Below are 25,830 nucleotides of genomic sequence, written 5' to 3'. Positions count from 1 at the left end.
AAGGATTATCTAAATTTTGTATGTTACACATTAGTTTAGATCATACAGAGGTAAATTGTTGTAAGGGTAAGATGTCATGAACATTGTGGTTTATTCTGGAGGATGCCCCAATTAGGATTAACTCAAAAGGATTAACTCATGGGGTAGTATAGGTACGGCACACCTGCCGTTCCAGTTCTTGGGATATGCAAGACGTTATTATCCTCATGGAACAAAATGCTTTTCCTGTTAAAGGCCAACTTGCATATGGAAACACATATCAGAAATGACTTATTTCACAACTAGTAAAATTTAGGATTAGTCATGACAGGTAATAATAAATACTGTTCAACTTATCAGTGTTTCACTGCTTTTATTGAAACCGATTGTATGGAAATGTTTGGTCATGTTTCAGACATTACACTGGTTCTCTCAGTGGTCTCGATACCATGAAGACATTATGCACATTGGCTGCAAATCATGAGAAAGATAATCTTATTGGCACTACTGGAAAAAGCATGGATCACCTTGCTGAGTCCAGATCTTCTGAATGACAACCAATTGACCATCATTGTGCCATTAAACATACATTTTTTTGACAGAAACAGTAGCCCATGTGCCAGTAGCAGTAATTAATTTGCAGGTACTAACACAAAGGAAAATCCTTAGAAAATCTCAAGATAGTAGATCAACTGTAATGATGAATGTGGAATCTTTTGGAGTTTCTTATATGGTACCATGGATGAATCATACAGTATATGTAGTGCAGGTATTTTTGTAGTAGACAATGACAAGTCCTTTGTTTTCACAGTGGTTTAATATGAACATGATTATCCAACATGACATTCCTGACAGAAGATCTGAAACAACACCATTAAAACAAAACACAGATGAAACTTGACAGCAGTTACATATATGGAAAGTTGCTAAGTTATAAGGATAATATAAAATAATACAATAAAATCAAGGTGATTATAAAACATTCAGTCTGCTTGTTAAGAGTAAATTCATAACAGGGATGTACAGAACAGGAAGACATGGTCCATGTCATTGGTGTATCATATTTTTCTTACATTCTTAATAGTGCTACATTTGTAAAGGATGGCAATGCCCTAGAATATCAGTCTAATGCAGTGATTCTTAAACCTTTTGTCTCAGAGACCCAATAAAAAACCCAGCACAGCCTATTAAGATAAGTGCAATATGTGGGATAGAAAATGATACACTTTCATTTAAACAGATTAAATATCTACAAGAAAATACTTGTAACAGTTTAATAATTTTCTGAAATGCTAAAGCAAATGGTTATCTACCAATGAAAAGCAAATAATTTTGTTTACTGGCAAAGTTAATTGTACAATATTGTGTATAGATTGTAAATCAGATTGTCAATGAGATCGATCATGCTGAGAGGCAAAATATACTTAAAGCACCAATATAGATTGCTGTTGAGCAGTGAAGGATTATTAGGTCAAAACCAATTTCTAATTGACCCCCCGACTGATCTTTTCATCACCCAGTACAAACTGGGACCATTTGGGTCTTGCCTCATGGTTTAAGAACCACTGGTCTAATGGTCGAAAAGAGGGAGAAAGTGCTGGGTGTGTTTCCATGGCACAAATGTGACAGCCGACATTTTCACTGGGAGAGAGATGTCCGAGGGGGTAAAGCTAACCTTATGAGATAAATTGAGACTCATCTGTGTCCAGTTCTTCGAGGTAGAATTTAATTTTCTAATTACGTGAATCACACAGCCTTAACAAACTTAAGCAGCAGCTCTGGACTGCTGTTTGATCCAATTTACAAGGCATTCACATTCAGTAATTTCAGTTTCTGCATTTCCGCTAGGCCATGACATCACAGTGAAACTGTAGTATTAACATCAGGATTAGAACAATCAGTTTTAGGGGTTTAAGTTCAAACCTGTACCTAAATTATATCATTATCAATTTAAGGATTACATTGAAATAATCAATGGGGCTTAAACCGTGCACTGTTTCGGTTAATTATGCTTCAGCACTCCAATGGAAACATAGCCATTTCAATCCTCATGCTCTTCCATTGCGCCCTACCAGCGCCAGGGAATACAATGCTGGGTGAAATGCACAGAAAACAAAGAGCTAACGATGGGCATGTGGTCATGCTTAAAGTGTAATGTATCACATCTTTATTTCTTCCATGGTTCAAATGAACTGATATAATTTGAAAGCCCATGCATACTGCTCTGAGTCACAAACACATGTATGTGTGGCCAAAATTAGTCAAAGAGATGGTCCTTGAGCAGGGTAAATTCAGAGAGAAGCACAGAATAGAGGGAGAAGAGATGGAGGGACTCTTCAAGTCCAGTGCAGAAATGGATCCTGTCTGCAGGAGAGTAAAAGAGTGCGACAGCAACACCCGCGGGGTAGTTTGGTCAGTGGGAGTATAGATGAAGGGGTGTGGAAATAAAGGCTGAATGTGCCAGCCACAATGTCATGACAGAAGAGCAGGTATGAAATAATCAGGTTTATGAAAGCTCAAGTTTTTTTTGTGAAGATTCTGGAAAAAATGCACATTTCCCCCTGTAGATGTCAGTCAATGTTGCTCTCATCCCATCCTGACTGCAGGTCTGCTGACACATTATTAGAGCTTTATGGCAACATCCCTGTTTATATATGTATAAATATACACCTTATTTACATGGAGATACAGAGGTGGAGTCAGCTGGGTCAGGTTGGTGGGGGTCACCTGTGGGGACGGGGGGTAGTTTGGGCTTTATTGTGATGGCCAAGTTCTGGGTTGTGCACCACATCTGCATCACTGAGGCTAAATGGAAAATGAAATTAAATCACATGTAATTCACACTTTCGTTTCATTACTAGAAATCTCTTATTGGTTAGTCCCTTGAGGCTCTCTACTGTGCCAGTAATGTCCTCAGATCTGGTTTTTGGTTGGTTTGTTTATGCTACAATGATGATCACGTACGTCATAGATGGAACTCAGTAACCCTGAAAGACAATGAGAAGCAAGTGGGATGGATTCCTACCTTACAGTTTCAAATGGGCATAGTTCATGCAGTAAATTATTTCACACAGTAAAGCACTGAATGTGTTTTGTACATGAAGTACTGTACAACATGTAGTATTGTGGGATGTTATTGAAAACTATGCAGTATTTTTAAATACTTCTGTAATTCCTAGCTGTTATTATAAATGATGCTGTATTTTGGGGAGATTTTATTAATATTTGGTTGGCAACAGTTTATGAACTTAAGTGAAACCACTTATGACAAGCTGCTGCTATTTAACTAATAGTGTAGGCTATTTAACATCTGTAAATTTTGAGTCTGGATTTGATCACATATTAAACATACAGTATATGTTTCGTGACTGTGGCTTCCACTGTTTTTTGTTATTATTTTTCATATAACTATCACGTCAGAGCTGGGTTTGCTGTTTCTTTGTTCTTTAGGCTTGAATGTCGTAGGTCCAGATTTCATTTTATGAAACAGTTAATGGTTTTTTTTAAAAATTTAAAAATGTCAAACGTGGATTGCCATAAATCAGATGATGAAAGCAGAAACTGCCTGCATACATATTACTGTAGAAATTACAAAATGTTTATAGTACTGCAGAATTACACAGCAATACTGTGAATGTGAAATTAAATTTTAATGTAAACATGAGTTATTATGTGCAGTAATGGTTTGATCCCTGTAAGAATTACAGTAAAATACTGCATCAGTGTTGCAATTACAGTACTATACTGTGGAATTACCATGCAGAGGAATAAATATCAGTACTTTATTAGGAACTGTGTTGCCAGTAATTTACTGTTTTTGTTGTTTGTTTTTTATGAGGGCATGGTACACCAGCATCCATTCTATTACCATTCACGTAGCCCAGTGCAGATTGCTTAAGTCTTTTGCAGTCATCACCATCATAAAACAGTTCAACTCTGCATGAGCTTTGTCTCAACCTGCTTTGTTTCAAGCCAGTCTGTGACATAAATACATTCATATGTGCAGAAAAAGTATTATTAGTCATGAGTCAGAGTGATCAGAGATCTTTTCTTTCCCATAAGTAAAGCTGTTTTTGCTAACTTTTAATACCTAAAATGTTACTCGCTATGGAGTTTTTTCTGATCCTCCGAGCTACTAACATGCTCACAATAGGAAGAAGCTTTGCTCTGGAAATCATACTGCCTATTGGGACATGCTTCTTGATTGTGGATGCAAGTACATCACAGATATCATATCATAAATCAATTTACAGACTGACCATTACAGATTGAGAAGTTTTGTGTCAATTTTACGGCTAGTTATAAAGTAACACTGACAAAACAGTTTATGTGAATGGGAAAAAAATAGCCTCAAGAAGGGGTGTGCAGTGGTTTGCTCTGCTATCCACACCCTACTTACACGGGAGCTGTTCAGCATCATTTCAAATATCTGCATGAGTGTTCTGGGGCAATGGGTGCAGCCATTGCTCAGAACTGACACCAAACTGCAGGCCTCACCAAACGTGCAGTTGCATCATGCAGTCACCACATGAATGAACAGGGGAGGGAGCCATTAGCAGGAACAGACAGAATTGGTTTAGATGCAAAGCAAAGATTAAAACATAATTTGTCCATGAATCTGATTGACATACATATTTCATGTTCCTTACATTAAGATTTACTGTGCATGCAAAAAATATGGTTGCCAAAGCTTTCACAAATAATCATGATATTAATCAAATAAAAGAAAACATTGCCAAACTTACTTTATTCACACCTAAAAAAAGGAGGAAAAGTGTAAGATGAGAAAAAGCAACCAACGATACAAAAACAGGCACTTTTCCAGCGTGCCATGTCTCACTGTGTGCTCAAAACTTATGTAATGCAGTCCTTAAACACTCAAATGCAGCCCCCCCCACTCTATGCTTTCATTTTACACTTTATTTACAAAAGACTTTCTTTCTGTGTGTTTGTGTTTATGCCAGTGAAAAGTATGCATTAATATGTAGAGTGAGTCAGCACACTCCTGACCAGAAAACCTCAAATGTAAGGTCTTGAAATGAAAGCTGAGTCACACTCTATATATTCTCTGTGTGTGCGTATATATATATATATCATTTATATATCTTTATGTGCACACACACACTTCTTAGTGTAAAAATAAATTTTAATTAATGTAAATTCTGCAGTGGGCACTGATAGGGTCAGATGGAAGAACGCATGCAAAATGTACTTCATCTCTCGTCCCATCCCCTTCCCCTTAGCCAACACTGCCCCTCCTCCTACTGGCGTACTTTTCCGGGGATGTAATTCCGATCGATGCTCTCCTCCTGCAGGAACATGTGTAGGCAACGCTCATTCTGGGCCAAGGGATGGCCAGCAATTCTGGAGAAAGAAGCCATACAACTCAATAGTAGGCAGCCATCATCATCATCGTCATCGTCAACAACAACTACTACTTCAACACTTTGTGAATAGCTGCAGGCAACTATCGAAATGGTATCCATAATTCGCACAATGTACACACTGTATATAACTATAGGTGTGCTAAATGATATGCAATTTAGCACATCTTGCACTGGCACAAGAGGCAGCTTAACTGTCCCAGGCCTCCTGAATGATGCCAATGTAAAGCTAGGGCAAATATTGAACAGGTCACCGTATATATTTTTTTATTGACATCAGAGTAAAGCCTTGAGCTTTGAGTTTCCAGATTTGTAAATCTGACCAATTCTAACCCTGTCTTCCCACTGTGCACTGCAGACCAGTAGTAGGTAGGCACAGGTGGAGAGGTGAGGTAGATGTACCTGTTTATGAACTGTTCCAGGCCGACCCGCCGCTCCTCGATGAAGGACTCCTCAAAGATACCCTCATCTCCCCGGAAGGGCAGCTGTCTCTTCAAGGCTTTGCCAGGCAGAGGGGGCACTACGATCTATGGCAGATAAGTCATTCTGTCATCCTTTGAGTGAAAAGCAAAATGCTAAGAGGGTGTTTAATCAGTTACAGAACTTCCAAACAAGCAGTGCTTGAATAAACAAATGCCAAACTCTCCCATTATATAGGCCTAAACCCTAACTCTGATTTACATAAATACACCTAAATTATATAAACATGACATACACAACTTTTCAAATAATGTTTAAATACAAATATATTGCAACCCACATTCCTCACCATGTATAAATACGGCTTCCACGAACAAATCCCCAACCACCATATGCTGAAAGGAGGACTTGAATTAACAACTGTCCAAGTCTAGCAGAAAGGCTGCCACCATCATTTGTGCATTTGAGGCATTTGTATTATACCAGCTCTCAGACCTTTCATTCTTTCACATCCTAGAAGCTGACCACCTTTTGTGCACAGCATCATTTACAGGCAGTGCTTTTCAAGATCACTGAACCGAGCGCTCCCCCCGAACACCAGCTATCTTGGCACTTGATCCGTCTAGGGTATCATACAACACAGGAGAGACAAAAAAAAGTCTGGAATATAGCTATGCATGTTCACTTGTGCAGGAGGTTTATGTTTAATAAATCCTCTGAGCTGTTTTAAAAATATTACTGTCACCAAGAGATTGTATAAATACCAAACATTGTGTTCACATACTGAATTCAAACAGCAAAACATGATCTTTCCATTTTATCGTAGCTAGGGGCCATCCACCTGGCTAGTACCTTACTAATCCATGATAGGAAGACAAACAGGTTTGACTAATTAGCGAATGTTCAGACACCCCACTGGTAACAATCTACTAAAGCCACAAAAATTCAATTTGGCATTCTGTGAAAAATGATAGTCATATTTATGCTTAAGGTTTCTTCTCCATCAGTGAGGACATACTGATGCTTGAATGACAGTAACACTAAGCCTATAGCTAGCTACTGCTGAGGCAGAAAGAACTAAGAGAAAACCTTAATAAATGTTCATTGGCATAGGTTATTTTTAAAGATACACATTCTATAATTTAGTGATGGCTCTTTTTTTATATAAAAGGAATGTGTGTACCAACATGTGACGTACTCATTTTAAACATTTTCATGTTTACAGAATGTTTTCATGATAGAAATTCCTCACTTGTTAAATTTAAGGACCATTTCAAAACCCACTTACCTTGCTGTCTCGCTCCAACTCATTTTTTAACCACTCAAAATCACTGTATCGTCTTCGCACACAAGACTCTTTCAGCTTAAAGATTGGAAGGTTTGTCTGCAAATGGAAAAAAAAAAAGAAAAACTCATTTTATTCAAGAGGAACATTCCTGCAGTCCTTTGCACTCAATTACAAAGGCTCAGAAACAGGCAGCTTTAATAGAATTTGGTACATGGAAACCCCCTGCTGAGGCTAACAAAAGTCTGGTTACTGAGTAATTTCACTTTAAAAGCTGACAGTAATATAGTACTATCAAATATAGGCAGCTCCATTGTCACAGAAAAAAAAGTTAACAAAGGGCACTGAAAATATATCAGCTGTGCCCAAGAGTTAATAATATCCTTGTGCATTCTGAACAAAGATATGAAAAGAGCAGCATCGTGCTTTTTTTCCAGAATGGTGTGCATTTCAAAGACTAAATTGATCAAAATGATTCATTCTTCCTAGTAAAAACAAAATGGCAACACAACAAATTTGCAGCCTGAATACACAAGGATCTAACTATATGCAAGGCAGACAGCTGAGCGGGGGGATGCGTGATTCTGGAGTGGAAGCACAGTGCACCAGTCACAGCTATCACAAATGCACCGTCACTGGTCAAGTAAGTTTTGTAGAGGTATAATTCACACTGAACCATGTCGACAGGTGAGCGTGCCAATAGAATTCACCAAAGACAAACAACATTTTTCCAATTAAGAGGTGCTCCTTACAATCCATTTTTCCTTCTTCACTACTCCTGCCTGTCACAAATCATTCATTCCCAAGGATCAAATCCTGAAAAAAAATGCAATTTCATCTATTTCATTAGAAGAGAATAAATTCGACAAATTCATTACATATCTACTTTCTTAGAGGTGTGTTGGGCTGAAACGCCAACAAAAGGTACTAAGGTTCGAAGGGCCCATAAACACATATGGAAATGTTTGTTAATATGTAAAGTGAGAGTCAAGTTCAGATGTCCATTGCTCTATTCACACTTGCACATTTCCTGCAGAACAATGTGTTATGAACCAGCAGAGAGCTTTAGGTGTGAAGGTAAAAGTAATCACCATGTGGCTCTTCCTCAGCTCTGCTAAGAATTAGGACTATCATATAAAATTAACATTATGTGATTTTGTTTTTTGCAATGTGATGGAATTGTTCTTTGAAAAGCTGTGTTTTTCAAGTTTTCAGTCATGGTACATGCAACTAGTGACAATGTAGTTATATAACATCATCAGTTATGTGCTATAACTTAACAGTTATCCGAATTACCCATAGCCTGTATATTCCAGCGCCTATTTTCTCTTCATTTCTTCTATCAAAATATGTGATGTGAGACACGGTGAAGGGTAGCTAACTACTCCCCAGCTATTTGTCAAAGCTAGCTACATCTTCCCAAGGTAAAAGAGCTTGCGTTGCACGGTCATACATAATGTTAAATAGCTTGTGATGCAATGACAGAGACTGCACAGTGATAACAGCTGTTCATTTTGAATGCCGAGACACTAAAATGTAAAGTAAAATAAATTTTGATTCCATGTTCAACTCTACACTAGCTTTGCATAATCTTGGAATGCATCTGTGCTTACATAAATGTCCTCTATGAAATATTTTTAATCCAGCATTTTCTATCAACACCTGCTATCGTTAACCCAGCAAACACCTGTTATGCTCAGTAACCCATTTGCAAAGATAGCCATTTTTATACTGTTGCCATAGAAAAAAAAGAGGAAAAGTTTTTTCATCTTTTCAGATACATGGTAGTGTGAGTATTATGGGATGAGTGAGGGCACCTTCACTGTAGATACACCTGCAAGTGATTCACACTGAGCTGACACCAATTACACGCAGTTGTAAGGCAGGCTGAGCTTGTACTGGCTACTCAGGGCGTTCACTATATAACCTTTAAAAGAGTTGGCCCTGGCGCAGTGGCACAACAGTATTCTCCCTACAATGGGCAACTGTGATTGCAATACGTTTTGCCCTATGTTCAGAGGAAGACAGAATGACAGAGTCAACTGCTGATTCATTCATTTTAAAAGTAATGCAACAATGATTACTTACATACATACATGTATGTGTACATGTACATGTACATATATGTATTTGTATCAGTTTGTTAGGTTACACTGATGAGTTACTGTTGTGCAGAAGTGAAAGCTGACAAAGAATATTTCAGATCCTGAAAATATCTGACTGCTGAAGTTGTGTCCTCTTTTGCCATTTTATACTCATTGTCATGAGTCATTCCAAAGCAAGTCAGTATAAGTCACACTTACATTATGCTTGGCTACTACTTTTAGCATCTGAGAAATTTTGCCTTGCCAAAATGATGATTGTATCTCAGAACACAGAATTCATTCCACGGTATGACCAGCCATGCTAGACAGCTTATCACTCTTATTTTTCAGTTTTGTAACATCTGGTTGGTGATAGCACTTCGTGTAGAATTTAAATCTGCATTATATTTTACTAAGAAGCTATGATCTCATCAGAATTAACGTTATTAATTAATGGGTGCTTTACCTTTACCTTAGTTTGCAATTATCGTTAAATGATTTTCTTACTCACCATATAAGGAGTAAACAATCTAGTTTGTAATACAATAACAAGCTTTGAATATCACTACTCTAGTAACTGGCATCACCTAATTTGATTTCGAGATTTCGAGATTTCAATTTCATGACACGTTTGTCTATCCAAACAAACTCTTTGGCGGAAAAACCTGCCTTACTTTCCGGTCAACACACTATTTCGACACTATTCAGTACACAGATGCCATGACTCCCAAATTGTTGAATGTAATCATTTTCCTTGTATTAATTTGTATAAGTTTACACTGCATGTAAATATTTATTCATAATTAATATTTATCATTTTTCAATGTATACAGACTTCTGGATTCCCTCATGTTGGAAGAATGGATAGGCATGCTGTCTTCCATATGTGGGAGTTTTAAATGGTCATTGTCAATAGTACACTGTTACCAATTCATATGTGGGGCCAGTTGGATACCAAATATGAAACCTGGAGCCTGGAGTTTTCCCTCATGTGACCTGTGGAGCTTTCAAATTGCATTTCAATCACTATCCTCCAGGCATCCCTGCAGACACTTCAGTCTCTAATCTTGGCACAATCAGCACATGCAAATAAGTAATTATACAATTATCAGCTAATTATGAGTTCATTGGCACAAAACAAAAAATTCCACAGTCATGAGTAAGGACTGGGAAATGGATACTTTGCACAACTTGTACTATATCATTAAACTACAAACAAAATATAATAGACTGACATTTAAAATAACAAAAACACCAAACATGTCTGAGACTGAAGTGGGTTAGTGGGAATCCTCTATCAAAACAGGGAAACAAAGTCTAAAACAGTGTCATTAATGATATGAGAGATCTGTCTGAGTGATTATTCCCCTTAATAAAGCAGGTGTTCTGTAGGACATTCAATCAATTAAGTGGATTTGGATGCAGAGAGATCAGCCAGAATGACTATGAATTACTCCTCATTGGCAGATGACATCATGAAATGTTTAAATGCTTTTTGAGATCATTTAAAAGCATGACTACTTGTGTGTCAGACAATACAAGTTGCATAATCCAGGCTTTCATTTATACTGTTTAAGGATGGCAACATTTTCCCCAAAGTAGTCATGGTTGTTGGCAAAGGAGATTTTAAACATTGCCCAGACAGAAACATATACTACACAGAATATCAGCGATACAATCACACAAAGTTTGTTCCCAACAAATAAAACAGCACATATGATGAGGCGCTTGGTACTCTGCTGTGGAGTACAATTCAAAATACTGCATATCAAGTTTCATGTAGATATGGAGAGGGACATTACAGTCAACACAGTTGTCGTGACAGAGCTCAAGGTTTGAAGAAACAGCTGAGGTACATGGTAAAGGTGATTTTTTTGGATTCCCAAGTGTCTCAACCGGTAAAAGGCACATGGTTGAGCACTATGACAATCCCAGCTGTGGCAATAAGCCGACAATGACTGGGTGTCCATAGTGATGGAACAAATTGGCTCCATTAAAATACAGGGGAGGTTAATTCAGTTATATGTCTGCTGTGACACCTTCAATTCTCTCTTCAGTTCTCTGCGACCCCTAAAGCTGTGTATGAAGTGTCCTCCAAAATCTGTGCAAACGTAGTATGGTAGCTGCAGTGTGTAAAGAAACAGTGGGTGACATCACATGTGTCAGAGAAGACATGTGTGTCAGCACCCTCCTGCATTGACCATAAGGGTTTCAGCAACAGGGGCATCATCTAGGACACAACTGGGCATTCCAAGCTGGGAGAAAAGGGGGGAAGCAAATCCAAAAAATCTGATTTACCTAATCCAGTGATACTCATTCCCAGTCTAACATGAAGGGCTAAACAATACATGTCAATTGTTACTGTACTGTCAATGCGGAGGGAATGGGTGTTCGTTTGGACAAATTTACAAACATTTCCAATCTATGAAAGATATAAATAAATTTAAAAACATGATGAAATGATAAAATATAATCACACAATGGACACACTGGACTTCCTCTCACTAAGGTGTATATGTGTCACTTACATATTCCTTTTTTTCTTTTTAATTTCATATGCTCCAAATGTAAACTTGTGTATTTTTGTTTTTTGCATAACACTACTTTTAATATGCTAGTGCAGATAATAAGCTGAGTGAAATTTTAATGTCATTACACTTCTACTTCTTAAGACAAAGAAAACTATTCTGTACACATGTTCTTTGTGAACATTTGAATTCATTGCCATTGTTTCATTCCTAAACAAAACAGAATCCAACATGTGGGTGTGTTACCAGGCATGACCACTGGCATCAATGTTCATGTCTATGTACTTAATTTGTGGCTATTAAATGAATAATTGAAATGACCGTGACACATCAATGGAGTAAGTGTTTCAAAAGTGTCTAGAAAATGAGGTGATCTCTTGGGGGCAGGAGGTCTTCAATACATGCGCAAAAAAAAAAAAAAAAAAAACAGGCTGAAAAATCCTGGCCTCTAATGACGAGGACCTGCAACTAAATATCACTGTCAGTCAAAACTTACAATATGAATGTAGGCAAATCAACAGCCTAATAATATACTAGACCATAGGCAAGCTTATGCAATGATATTTTTGTTCAGGAACAGAAACGTGTCCACACTAGTTTGAGACAAGAGCTTTGTTGACACTATGGCCTGCCTTAATGAACGCCATTTTGCTCTGAAATGGTGCTGCTGGAATACCTTAAATCTGGCCATCACACTGGCCTTAGGAAGTCTACATTTTCCTAACACAGGTCATTGCAAAATCTGCATTTTCAGTTATATTTTTAAACAGGACCATTGAACAGCTATTTTGCATAACTGCCTGGGTCAACTGTAGGCATATGTGTGAGGCTTTCCCCCCCTAAATTTTCTCACACTGATAAAGGAAAAACTGTGTGGATGACAGTATCAAAACTGCCTCACCTTTAAAATAATCCCTGCCCATAGCAATGCAAATATCCCTGCTGTCAGTGGAAATATTTTTTGTTTTATGGTAGTTTTATGATTTCTTATAGCACCAGAGTCAAAATGTCTTTAACTGCTGTGAGCCTACTTTGATGTTGACATAACCTTCTCAAAGCAATCCTCATGTAAATGTGAATGTTTGTTTGTCAACCTTATTTTGACAGTTGAAATCACTTGACACTGATGTAATAATCATGACTGAAGCAAGATTGGCAAAGTCAAGGAAACATTCCTAACAATCCTGAAGGATCATGCATGATTTATATTATTTTATTTAATAACAAAAAGCCTCCACTGTTTTTTGTATTTCCCCACAGTCTGTGTAGCAGTCAGCAAAAACTACAATAACTTACAGCTGCATTAGTAAGATGCCCACATGTTCTTAAACACTGCTAAAGTTACACTCAATCTGGTCTCTTCATGGAGGTCATGGCTGTAGAACCACGGAACAATTAACACTGCAATTCCACTGTATACACTGTGATGAGTACAAACGAATGTGAGGGACTACACATGAGAAGGAACCCATCGAAAACCACATTTTGTCATCAGTCACAAAATGTTCTGATATGCTGATACCTGCACCTTGCCTGGCCAACCATTAAACTGGTCATGCGTTGCTTCTAATATTGTTGACTATGGTTTTTTGCTTGTGTTGTACTCTACCTCACTTGTAAGTTGCTTTGGATAAAAGCGTCTGCCAAATGAATAAATGTAAATGTAAATGTGATATGCTGTTCCAACTTTAATCTAAGACCAGCTAACCATGCAGTTAACTAACTAACATCAGAACAGAAGCCCCTTACACTGAGGCTTATCATTACCACAACAGGCTGTACTGGGCCAAACAACATGGGTCAAGCAATAGAGAGATTCCATAATAAAGATACAAGCACCTATCATTAACATCACATATGTACACTGCTGTAAGATGTCTGTTGCTCTGGCTTTGATAATTTACCACGAGTTACCTAATTACCAACAGCACTGAGTAGTTTTATAAACAGATTTTGGTCCACACAAGTGTGGACCCGCTGACAATGGTGAAATTTAATCACAAAATGAACACACTACTTTCTCTCACTAAGTGTGACACTCACATCCTCCTGTTTACTTCTTAATTTCACATGCTTCAGATGTGAACAACTTGTGTATTTTTTCGCTTAACACTACTTTTTATATGCTAGTGCAGATTAGAAAAATAAACTCAGTGAAATTTTTAAGTCATTACAATTCCACTTCATTTGACATTTGAATGTATTGCCATTCTTTCACAGCTTAACAACACGACTGAATACAAGTGAGTGTGTTACCAGGCAAGAACGTTGGCGTCAATGTTCACACCTACGCACTTTATTTACCACTTATTTAATACCCATCATCTACATCACCTATATACATTGCTGTAAATTGCACTGGCTTTGACAATTTACCACATAATTTGCCTAATTACTAACAGCAATTTTACAAACACATTTGGATCCAAATGCAGCCATACAGCAGGAGGGAATCTGTTCGATGCAGCCATGCGTTTCAAGCCTCGTTTTCACATTAAAAAAGCGTATTTCCAACAAAGCACATTATCTTTAGTTAGCCATCTATGTGCCAAAGACAACTGGCTGCAGCGGTGCTACAAGAACCTTGCTAGTTGGCTACATTTTTACGCTGCAAGCACTGGTGTCACAACTGAATCTGCCTTAGGGATGACAGATGAATCGCCGTTCTAATACTGTCACAAGGTGGACCTGCTTAGCCAGTTAGATGGACAGCTAGCAAACTGCTGACTCCTGCCTTATAATTAGCTGTTAACGTTAACCAAGACTGCTAGGTTGGCTAGCTTACAGTTTCACAAGACTCTGGATAGCTAACGAGCAATGCTGTACAAGTTACACGCTACCAGTAAAACAGGGACGGATACCACACACTAAGGAACAGGAATGGCTTTAAGTTACTAACCTAGCTAGGGAGTGAAGGTTAATTAATTCTACAATGTAAATATTAGCCAAATTCTGACTACTTAAAATTGACTAGCTAGCTAGCTTTTCTAGAAACACTCAGGGCTCAGTATGGCTAACGTCAGCTAGCCACAAGCCAGCGCCTTAGTCTGTCGCTCACATTTCCGCCCTCGTTCGAATCAGTAATGGTAATGTGGGACTTTGTCAAATTGTAATCGTACAGGGATGTTTATAACGTTAGACTAATCAAGGAAAATTCATTTAAGTCGGTATTACAACTAACAAGCTGGCCAGCCGGCTTCGTCAAGATATATTGCTGGCTTCCACCCTTCCAGTTGGCTAACATTTGCTAAATTAGCCGGTAGGGTAGCTAATAAGATACCACCTTAAAAATTAGTCGTTTCCACAAAAACACCGTACAGTTCTTCCGCGCTCTGCTCTTGTCCGCAGTCATAATCGGGCCGGACCAAAGCTTCGACCTTGATTTCCTTGGCTTCCTCGTTAGCTAGTTTGCCTTCAGGCTATTAAGTTATGGAGATCCACTTACCCGCATCCGCACTTCATAGGTGGTGAAACGGTTCCGGCCTACACCGACTGTCTGTGGGTCATACACGTCAATTTCAAGAAAGTTACTCGGGGGGCCGTATGCATCCGTAAGGTCCTGAGGTTTGGAGTTTAACCGACGAGTATCTGCCACAGTGGGCTCAGACATTTTCGGCTTCGAGCTAACCTCCTTAGGTCCACAGACGAAACTCGACAGTAGTTAGAAAGACTACGGCTGCCCATTGTGCAATCAGCACAGCCAATGGAAATAGAGAAATCACGAAAACCCCGGTCTCTGGCCAATGGCTCGAGATGATATGCTCACTAGTCAACAGTTTGAAAGACTAACCAATGAAAAAATTGCAGTGGGGTGGCAGGTATGTCCTCCGCCAAGTTACATGTTGGCAGGGCATTGGCCCATGTCGACTCACGGGAACTAAACAAGCACTATGACAAAGCAATGCTACCCGATGTTCACCTTAATTCTGTGGTGTAACTTGGCCCTTTATTTTCAAGCCTTTTTCACTCTTTTTCATTTTGAGATAAATTGTAGCCATTTATACAGATGGCCAGCTACCAGAATTGCTGAGCAGCAGTCTGTGAGGAAAACCTGTGTCTTATTGTCTTCTTTTTTGACATAAAATGTTTCAGATAATGTTTGATGTACAGTTTATAGTTTGTTTCTGACCACACAGCTAGCACTTTAGTGACTTAAGGTAATGATATTCTCAATGTATTAAGGGTTTTTTTTGTAAGATCTAGCTTGGTTGCTTCTTAGTAAAAAGTTCATTTTGTACAGCTTTGCTTACTTGCTAAGTGGGTAATGCTAGTAGTTAACTAGCTAGTGAGCATCATGACATCAATTTGGCAAACAGTTTCACATATTACATAAATTTCACATATTACATTAAGTTTCATAGTTTCTTTCTAGCAATGCTAGGCCTAGGAGTCTATGTAGGATTATTATCTGAAACAAAGACTCCCCTGTTAATAGTCCTGACCCTGGGGCACATTTTCGTATGATGTTTTACATTGTCTATAATTTCATAAATTAGCTGGCCTTTTGCTGCACCTAAGTCAGAAATTGCTAGCCAGCTTTTTCTGACTCCGTTTCCCAGCAGCCCACCTTACACGCAGGCGCATAACATGTCGTCCCGTTGTGGTAAACACGTCTGAAGGGTCCTCTGCAGTCGAGTCACAACAAAACAAAAAAAGAATTGGGAACGGAGCACGCGGATAGAAGGACTGTGCATTTAATTACACCGAGGCTGATAATAAGTGCAAGTTCTCTTACGATTGAAGTTTTGGCGGTGTTAGGTTTTTGCCTTCGAGCCAATTTAACGACTTGAAATATAGCTCGCAAGCTAGCTGGCTACATCCGAAATAACTGTAGTAGCTAGTCCGCTAGCCAGTTGTCATTTTGCAGTTTGAAGAGTTCCCGTTGAACATTTAGTGAGAGGAGGTGGAGTGAGTGAGTGAATCGGTGATCAGAGGGGCCTGTTTGCCCGAAGAGCCGATCCAAGGGACGGGTTTTGGAAACAACAGGGAAAAGGCGCAAAGGCAGAGTTTCGAAGAGGGACTTACTTGTCTGGTGTCAGGTCGAGTTTCGTGTTTTGCTGTGTCTTGAGAAACATGGTAGAGTGGGGCACGCGCTTGCTCGTAGAGTGGAAGAGCGTGCAGACCTGAAACTGAAAAACACGTACTGTATTATGCTGGATTTTTGTGGTTTTTCCTCGCGGATGCAGGAGATCAGAACAAACAAGCTATCACATAGAATTCGTACTCCGAATGTTCATTTTTAAAATGACGATACAATATTTCATTTTATAGCTAATTTCATAACTGTTATTGCTGTTCTCTAATTAGCTAGCTTTCTGGATAGCTGCTTTGTGTTCTGTGGTCTCATGAACTCTAGATAACAGATGCATGAAATGATAGCTAGCAGATGTTAACTTAAATACCTTTGTGTAACTGGTGAAAACTTTACGTTTACTCTACATGCCAGTTTGACATGCAATTTATTCGACACTGCACGACAGGGGATATGATGAAGAGGGTCGATTTGCCAGCGAGGGAAAGCTAGACAGTGACGTCTGAGTTTCTGCAGCATATACAGACGGATAATTACTCATTATTTGAAGTATTAGCTGCCTCAGAGTTACAGAACATTAACTTGAAAACATGCTGAAGTGTCATGTTTCATTTTAAATTAAAGTGCTGTTTCTTCTGCGTGCTGCTTGTTAGATAGGACCTTGTTCCTACGGGGTGATGCCAGTTATTTGCCGACGTTGATGCTTTATAACGTTGACATTATTGTTGTTAAAATCCATATCCATAAATTTTGGCAACATCTACCAAGAAACGGCATGTTTCGTTCCGTTAATTCGTTCCGTTTTCAAATGATATAACTGTTTGGTAATCTGTACTCACTCTCATACTGACCAGTTTGAAAAATATTTTTTATAAGAGCGAATCAGAACTTCATGTAGTGGCTGAAGTCTCGCTAAAAACACGCAAACTACGTTTAGGCTACATTTTGTATTTTCTTATCCAGAAACCAAGGTCATACGCCAACAAAACAAGTGTTTTAATCTGAGTTTGAACCTCTTATAGTATTGTCACTAAAATACTTTGCTAAAGTTAAGATTTTTAATATTCTTTTTTCTTTAAGTGTCGCATGCATGCCAGTGTCAATCCAGATGTTTTCTTGAGCATTCCTCTTCGATTTTCCTTTGTTCTTTTTGTGTATAACAAAGCAAACCCACTTCAGCCTCCTCTTGTGCGGTGGCCGTTTGAATAGAGAGGCTTTACTATTAAGGCGATTATTTTGTCAATTTAATCTCCCGTCGAAGGATTAAGTGACGCTTTATTTGTGTATGGCGACTTTGTCCTATTAGGCAGTTCCGCGTTACTATGGTGCTTATGGGATAACGCGTTTTGTCGGCATACCGCAATTCATTGACATGAATTTCAGATATATCAGATATTTCAATAAATGTGATTTCTTCAGATATGCAGACCAAATCATTTATCCAGGCCAATTAACGTGCACGTGTTGAAGCGTGCCTAACTAAAACTTTGGGTTTTGCATAAACAATAGTACCCTCGTAGGCCTGTACTTTGAAGTCCTGCTATTTATAGCTGTGATATCGGTCTAGGTTTTGAAACATTTTTTTTCCTTTTTTTTTTTACATTTTTATCATCAGTTTAGCCTTAAATATTTAGTTATCCGCACTTGTGTACAAGATAGTCGAATCTTGCATTGTGAAGTAACAAACTCGCTGCCTTACAACCAAAACAAGCCATGGAGGAAGAAGTACCCCACATTGACCCAGACTTCGAGCCTCAGAGCCGACCGAGGTCATGCACGTGGCCGCTGCCGAGGCCCGACATCTCCGCTGTCAAACAGGAGGGGGAGGACGGCGTGAAGTCGGCGGCCGGGACTCCGCCTGCAGAAGAGGACAAGCAAGAACTTTCACAACACATCGCCGAACCCGAGAGAGCCAGCGTTTCGGAGGGAGCCGGAGCCGGAGCGGGCGGAGCCACGCAGCGAAAGGGGTCCGCCAGGCGCAACGCTTGGGGAAATCAATCCTACGCCGATTTGATCTGCCAGGCTATCGAGAACTCGCCCGAAAAGCGCCTTACCTTGGCACAGATATATGACTGGATGGTCAAAACTGTGCCGTACTTCAAGGACAAAGGAGATAGCAACAGTTCAGCAGGATGGAAGGTAAATATCCATATAGCCGTAAAAAAGTGTAATCCAAACCTTACATTTATTCATATCGTATTACAGGTCTAAAATAATTGGTGCTACATTGGTGGTGTAGGTGTGATGGAGTGTCACCTATTTCACTTCATTTCATTTCTTGTATGTTTTTGTCTGCCTTTGAAAGTCGTACATTTACATTTATTCATTTGTCAGATGCTTTTATCCAAAGTGACTTACAAGTGAGGCAAAACACAACACAAGCTAAAAAACCATAAGGAGTCAACAATATTAGAGGCGCTGCATGACCAGGTTTCAATGGCTTGCCAGACAAAGTACTACCTAGCTGGTAGAAATAACGAGTGCATTAAATGAGTGCAAATATCTTGATACTATCTTGGTCCTTGTAACACTCTTGTTTTGTATTATAAAGAAGCCCATCAGCACATTCATGGTAGATGTCAGTATGGCAAGGGCTGTAGTCCATGTAGCAGAGAAAAGTACTGAAACATATACACAGTTATGTTATTGCAATGCTCCATTGAGAAAACAGCACAGTTTTACTATGTTTAATCACTACTATATTAATGTAGTTTGCAATGAAATGATTTTGTTTTTGAGATGCTCAAATGTTGTGGTCGTAATCACAGAGTCTTGAATGTCATCTTCTCAATTTGCTCTCAGATCTCATGACTACAAGCGACTAGTTGTCTTTGGGTATCAAGCAAGTTCAGGGCAGAATTCCCCAGATTTGTCCTATGTTGAAGTGTTAAATACCAAGCAGTCAATGTGTTGATTCCTGGGTTATTAACGTTCTTGAAAACATGTTTCATAATATTGCTACATAGTACCTTTTTACAATGTGCCTGCCATTTCTTTCACTGTTTGTCATTATTGTAGTTGATGCCTTTTTCCTGTGCAGTGTAGAACATGTACACCTGCAATAATGCAGAGTAGATCTGTTCTATTAAATTTCATTCAGTCCTGCAGCTGTACTGTTATGTGCAGTAGCAGTATAGTATTGTGGTCGGCATAGACTAGGAGTAGTCTGCAGGTCTTTGAATAGTGGGAAAAGGGGGCAAACAAGGACTGCCCTCCCTCCATCTCTCTAGAAGGGTCAGTCAGGCATGGGTCTCACATTTCACAGGAAGACTGCTCTGATGACTCAGAATTCAGAGCATGAGCGATTACTTTGTGTGCATGGTATGCGTGTTTTTGACCTTGGACACCAGTCATTATTATACGTTCTGCATTCAGTGCTCATTCACAGCAATGGTAGAAACCATTCAAACTGCTTTACACACACAATATTGTGAAACATGCTAATGTCCAAGTCACATGTGTATACACAGAATGTTATGTAAGTCCTTTTCCCTGGACACACCTGTGGGGGAAGCAGTTCTCCACCTGCCACGTTAGTGTGGTCTCTCTTCTGTGCCCCTTTTCCATATGCCTCCTTGTACAACGATTCCTGCTCCCTGAAGATTGTGATGGCTGCAATGCATTGCATTGCATTGCATGCAGCGTTGACTCCCCTCCCCACCCCCACTGTGGAATGTGTCAAATACATCTTCAACTAAATATAACTGTAACTTGTGTGGAAATGGCAACTTTAGCTAGCTGGCTCAGTTGAAAAGTAAAGTGTTAAAGTTTCTCTTTTATATTTCTTGTCATAAGTATTCTTAGTTGGTCATATGCTTATTATTTAATCATTTATGGTCGGTTGCATGTGGCATTGAGCAGCATATTTTGGTTTAGCTGATTGCCTCAGGATACACCAGTTTTACTGAAGAACGTCCAGTTTCTTGTCTTGGTCATGGCCCATTGTCTCTTGCCCATTGTGGTATACCCTGTTGCTCTCTCTAGATGTGTGTACATTTTTAAAATAAAATAGGAATCCCCAATGCTTTGCTTCCTGTAGATGCTGGGATTGAACTTGGGCTATAGACCTCAGCTTGCTGAACATCTTGAACAACCAGGCTACTCAGAAGCCCCTAATTTACTCTTGTAAAGACAGTGTCAGATCTTTGATCACCATTCCAACAACTTGCCACATTTTTCATATTTTGTCAAGGTGTTCTCTTCTCTTTGTAGTTCAAAGTCATCATCAGTTTGTTTTGAAAATCTTCTGTTTGCCAACAGCCTCTAGTTGGATTCTTGAAATAAGGGAGTATTTGACAGTCCTGTTACATGTTTTGTATGGAGTGTGTCATTTGTATAGTGTTGCTGTTTGTCTTTTTCGGAGTTAATGCACAAGGTAATAATTCTGTTTTCAGCCATGCTGTGAAACATACTGATGTGCAGCCTTTTGTTCTTTCCAGAACTCAATCCGCCACAACCTTTCCCTGCATAACAAGTTCCTGCGAGTGCATAATGAGTCCACCGGCAAGAGCTCCTGGTGGATGCTGAACCCTGAGGGGGGAAAAGGCGGCAAGGCGCCCCGCCGGAGAGCAGCCTCCATGGACAACAGCAGCAAGCTGCTGAAGAGCCGCATGCGTGCCAAGCAGACCAAGAAGCAGGCGGGAACACCGGGGCAAAGCGGGTCGGGTGGCACTGTGCCGGGGGAGGTCGGGGCGGCGGGCCCCTCGGACACTGACGCCAGCCCGGGCTCCTCGCAGCAGTTCCCCAAATGGGGGGTGAGCAGCAGCAGCCCATCGTCCCGTGGCAGCCTGGAGGAGCCGGACGCATGGACCAGCTTCCGGCCGCGCACCAGCTCCAACGCCAGCACCCTGAGCGGCCGGCTGTCGCCCATCGTGCCGGGGCAGGAGGACGAGGATGGGCTGCCAGAGGACGGGCTGCTGGGAGGCTACGCGGCAGGTGGCGTGCCCTCCACCCTCACCGAGACGCTCCTGGAGGAGCTGGACCTGATCGATGGGCTGACGCTGATGACGGGCGGGGTGAGTCCCAGCACTGCGCCCCCAGCTCCCCCCACCCCCTTGCCCTCCGCGGCCACCCTGCTGCCCCGCGGCTCTAGCTTCCCCTCTTTCCCCGCGCTGCAGCCCGCAAAGCAGCCGCAGCCCTCCTCTCAAAGTGGGACACAGTCCTCCATCTCACAGTGCGCCAGCTCCAGCTCCAGCTTCGGCAACTCACTCTTTAACCCCATGCCAGTCCGGGGCTCCCAGGGGGCCCACTTCAGGCCCCATGTGCCCTCTAACCTGGAGGTGCTGCTTACCTCGGACTCACCCCCACCCTGCGACGTTATGATGACCCAGGTAGACCCGCTGATGCCCAGCCAAGGTGGGACGGGGCTCCTAGGCCTTGGGGTACCCATGGCAGGGGGGCAGGGAAAGGCTAGTCAGTTTCTGCTGGGGAAGAACCTTGATGCAAACTCAATGACGACCATGACTGGCCAACAGCAGCAGTCTCAGTCCCAACTGGGTATGCTGCTACCAGGTTTGGCCCAAAATCTGCCCCAGATGACAACACTAAAGACCCAGCTTGCTCAGGGTACGGGCGCCCACAGTGGGGGTCTGCTTTTTGGAGGAGGGGCCTCTTCCGTGAGTGGGAGTGTGGGTCCACATGGGATGGATCCATTTGGGGGTCCAGGTTGCTTCATGCCCAGTCAGGACAGGCTGCCTACCGATCTGGACATTGAGATGTTCACAGAGAACCTGGATTGTGACGTGGACTACATCATCAACAGTGACCTCATGGATGGAGAGGGCATTGACTTCAACTTTGACCCCATACTGCCTGCTGGGCAGGGCTACCCTGGCCCTCCTACCACGCAGAGCTTCTCCCATAACAGGGTGCCCAGCTAAACACCCACTGCCTCCACAACTGAACCCAGGTACAACAGAACAGTTCTCGCTAGACAGAAGTGTAGAGAGTGCTATAACAGTTTGTAGTTCTGCATGCACCCCACAACACTGAAATAACAACATGTAAATAAAACTAACAGTACAGATTGATTTTTTTTTTTCAGCTTCAGCTCTTTTCTCTTGTGTAATCCATCCTTAACTTTTTCCTCCATCATCCAGTATTAGAAATGAAACACTTATATCCTGTGTTAGCATTAATACTGCTTTCTGTATTTCTTTTTTTAACAGGAGAAATCCTTCTACCCCAGATTTACAGTTCACCCCAACAGTGGCAGAATTGTAAAGACACAACACTTGGATTTGACCAAATCTTACACCATTTTGTAATTGTATTTCCAATGCAGATTATTTTACTTTTTTATATGGAAGACAAAGACCAGACCTCAGCCATGCGATGTGCCAACCGGTAAGAGAGAGGGCCTGGACTATATGGAAGTCTCCTCTAACAGTGGAGACCCCCTCAGAAATAATGTCTGAGAATTTGTATGGACTTTTAAATAATTAGAATGATTTTTTTTCTCAATGTTAGGACAGTATTAAGGATAGGAAGATATTAAAGATATGGAAGAAGAGGGGTGTAAAATGAGGATGATATACAAACATGTATAAGAATCCTCATTGGAGTGGCATGGTAATGGACGACTCCCCTGCTCACTTCTGTTCTCTTATGCAGTCTTTGTGTGGAAGGTTGGATGGTACATGCAGGGGAGTAGATTCACCCCAGCACCCCTGCCTCTCTTAAAATTTAAAGGTTAGATCATACAGCATTTTCAGCACAGTGCAACAAAGTGAGACAAACTTGCTTCTTATACCTCGGTGTCCAGAAGTAGGCAGGGCAGTGAATTTGTGGGATTTATCAGAGACGTAATAGGGTGTCTCAAATAATTATGTGGAATGGTGGTGTAGGGAGTGAAGTCTTTAAAGTTCACATGTCCCCAAAACTCCCCCAAAGTGTGTTTCCGGGGCATGAATACTTTCATTAATGAAATGGTTATTTCAGATGCATATATACATTTGCTTATTTGATATTGGTACTTGTTTTTTTGTCTGAGGTAGAAAGAAGTAGATAAATATTTTGCATTTACATAATAGTATAGCTGTTTTATGTGCATTTAGTGGCATCTGTGACTGCTGCCCAGCACAGAACTTTTGCCTGTTTTCAGATAAGTTTTGTTTGATGATTTTTTATGAGAGGATTTTTTCTTTGAATGAGTTGTTATGCACAGTTATATTACAATGCACAGCTAATGTAAATAAATTACTGTAGGAATTTCATAATGGGGACATTCTTGAACAATTTTCTTTTCTCCAGTATCAACAAGAAGGTAATTGGTTGGTTAAGTGTTCTTATTACCTGGGATATGCCTCCATTTTTAGTGTGAGTGCCAATGGTCCACACGGCCCAGAATGCATGGTCCAAAACATTCACAGGACAATGTAAAGTAATGCCAGGGGGCTATTTATGATCAGGGGAGACAAAAAGTGAATCTCAGTCATCGATTTAACAAGGAGGCATTGACATACTCTTTGAAACATGCAACGTTTAAAAGTTTTGCAGAATAATAAAAAATACAGACTAATTGATAGACAGGTACAATTCATTTGAAACTTTAAATAGGCAGCTCCTGAGAGGTGTTTACAATTTTAGGGGCTGAATTTTAGACATTTTGTCAGTGATTATGTATTCGTATACTAACGTTTTGTAAGAAATATTTTTCAGTGATGTAAGAAGAACGTATATTTGATTATAGCATTAACAATACAATTTGAAATTACTATTAATTGCATTAACATAAAATAATACATAGTGAAAGTTCTGGCTTTTTAAAGCAAGAAATAATGTCATTTCAGATCTTTGTAACAGCCATTTTCTATATATTTTATTTTTGTAAAAGATGAAATGCATGTAGATTTTATACATAACCAAAGGAACACTAATAGCTACGTTAAAGATTCTGGAGCAGCAAGGGTCAAAAGTATTTCACTGCTGATAAGCACCACAAAAGAAATATGTTTGAAAGCATCATACAACGAGAAAAAAAAAACAAAAGAACATATTTGTTACTGCTGTGGCTGCTTCATAATATCAGAGGACAAATGAAATACTAAACAGCAATTTTACAGTTACAAAACAAAATGACAGAATTACATCCTGACCTTTACGTCTGAACATTCAAGCACAATGAAGTAGAAACCGCATGGCCACTCCCATTATCCGTGTAGATTGAAATGGTTCTTATGAACATTGGCAGTGCAGCCCTTTGGCTAACTCTCCATTGGCCCATAGGCTGGCAGCTGATAGGATTCTGACAGAGGGACAGACAAGGACTGTTGCAGTTTAAAAGGAATGTACTTGCAGAGATAAGAAAGCATACCAAACTGTTGGGTAAGGCCTGGGGTGTAACCTGAAGAGAAGGGTCTGGTGCACTTATCAGTAAGGGAATAAGGGTTGGGGGGCGGGGTGGAGGGGGCCAACTGATCTAGTACTTAATGGTTCCCCTGACCATATGAACAGTTTGCATTTCTGTACACATTTAATAGCTGCATGTGTATGTCTGTTACCAGGGAAACCCTATGGGGAGTCTCTCACTGCTCAGGTAGTGTAGCTGGTCATTCACATATGCAGTGATATGTTCAATTTCTTTCAAAGGGAAATGAATAATTGTCAGATGATTTCAATTGTGATACTTGTTTCCAAAGAGATAGAATGAAGTAGCCTTCACATGTCTTTATCGTTCCTTGAACTGGACAATTCTGGTGCTTAATGCAAACCAGTGGGAAGACCAGAATGACTCCTGGAATTGTCATTTTCTTGCTTTTCACCTATAATTGGCATCTGTTCAAGAGGCCATTTAACATGTATAGTGTACCAATCTGTAAATAGGGTTGGGTACCGTTTGGGTTTTTTTTTTTCGATACCGGTGCTAAAGCGATACTTTTAAAACGGTGCCGGTGCCTAAACGGTGCCTGAACCGATACTTAAAAAAAGCACAAAACGAAGGTCGAGGACATTAAAGAACGGCTTTTTTAAATTGCTAATATCACTTTTATCTATATGTTGGTTAACCTACCTATTAGCTTTGAAAAACACATAGCATATGTTTTCACTCTTTATATTTGTAGCCATGTGTTTCTATCTACTAAATGGAAGCAGCATAGTGCTGTTGAGGTGATATCAA

The 25,830-nt window shown here is 40.2% G+C and overlaps 2 protein-coding genes across 3 annotated transcripts; one reads left to right on the top strand and one right to left on the bottom strand.

Moving 5' to 3' along the window:
* Positions 1-754: 754 nt before the first annotated feature.
* Positions 755-15,405, bottom strand: LOC118775276 (sorting nexin-12-like). 2 transcript variants are annotated; one of them, XM_036525108.1, is made up of 6 exons: positions 15,126-15,404; positions 7,072-7,167; positions 5,766-5,890; positions 5,253-5,343; positions 4,725-4,735; positions 755-2,784 (listed from the first exon to the last, which is right to left on the bottom strand). In XM_036525108.1, exons 1-5 carry the CDS (start codon positions 15,288-15,290, stop codon positions 4,730-4,732), a joined length of 483 nt encoding a protein of 160 aa, XP_036381001.1. In that variant the 5' UTR covers positions 15,291-15,404; the 3' UTR covers positions 755-2,784; positions 4,725-4,729. The 2 variants fall into 2 exon arrangements, with proteins under 2 accessions (XP_036381001.1, XP_036381000.1); XM_036525107.1 differs by lacking the exons at positions 755-2,784; positions 4,725-4,735 and having other exon boundaries at positions 5,241-5,343; positions 15,126-15,405.
* A 940-nt stretch (positions 15,406-16,345) lies between these two features.
* On the top strand, positions 16,346-23,611 carry LOC118775606 (forkhead box protein O6-like). Its single transcript, XM_036525601.1, has 3 exons — positions 16,346-18,851; positions 21,152-22,620; positions 22,880-23,611. The coding sequence occupies exons 1-2, from the start codon at positions 18,426-18,428 to the stop codon at positions 22,589-22,591; spliced, it is 1,866 nt and encodes a 621-aa protein (XP_036381494.1). The 5' UTR covers positions 16,346-18,425; the 3' UTR covers positions 22,592-22,620; positions 22,880-23,611.
* Positions 23,612-25,830: the final 2,219 nt, after the last annotated feature.

This window comes from Megalops cyprinoides, chromosome 3, assembly GCF_013368585.1.
Source record: "Megalops cyprinoides isolate fMegCyp1 chromosome 3, fMegCyp1.pri, whole genome shotgun sequence".
NCBI classification, from domain to species: Eukaryota; Metazoa; Chordata; class Actinopteri; order Elopiformes; family Megalopidae; genus Megalops; species Megalops cyprinoides.
This window is presented reverse-complemented; position numbering and strand designations above follow the sequence as displayed.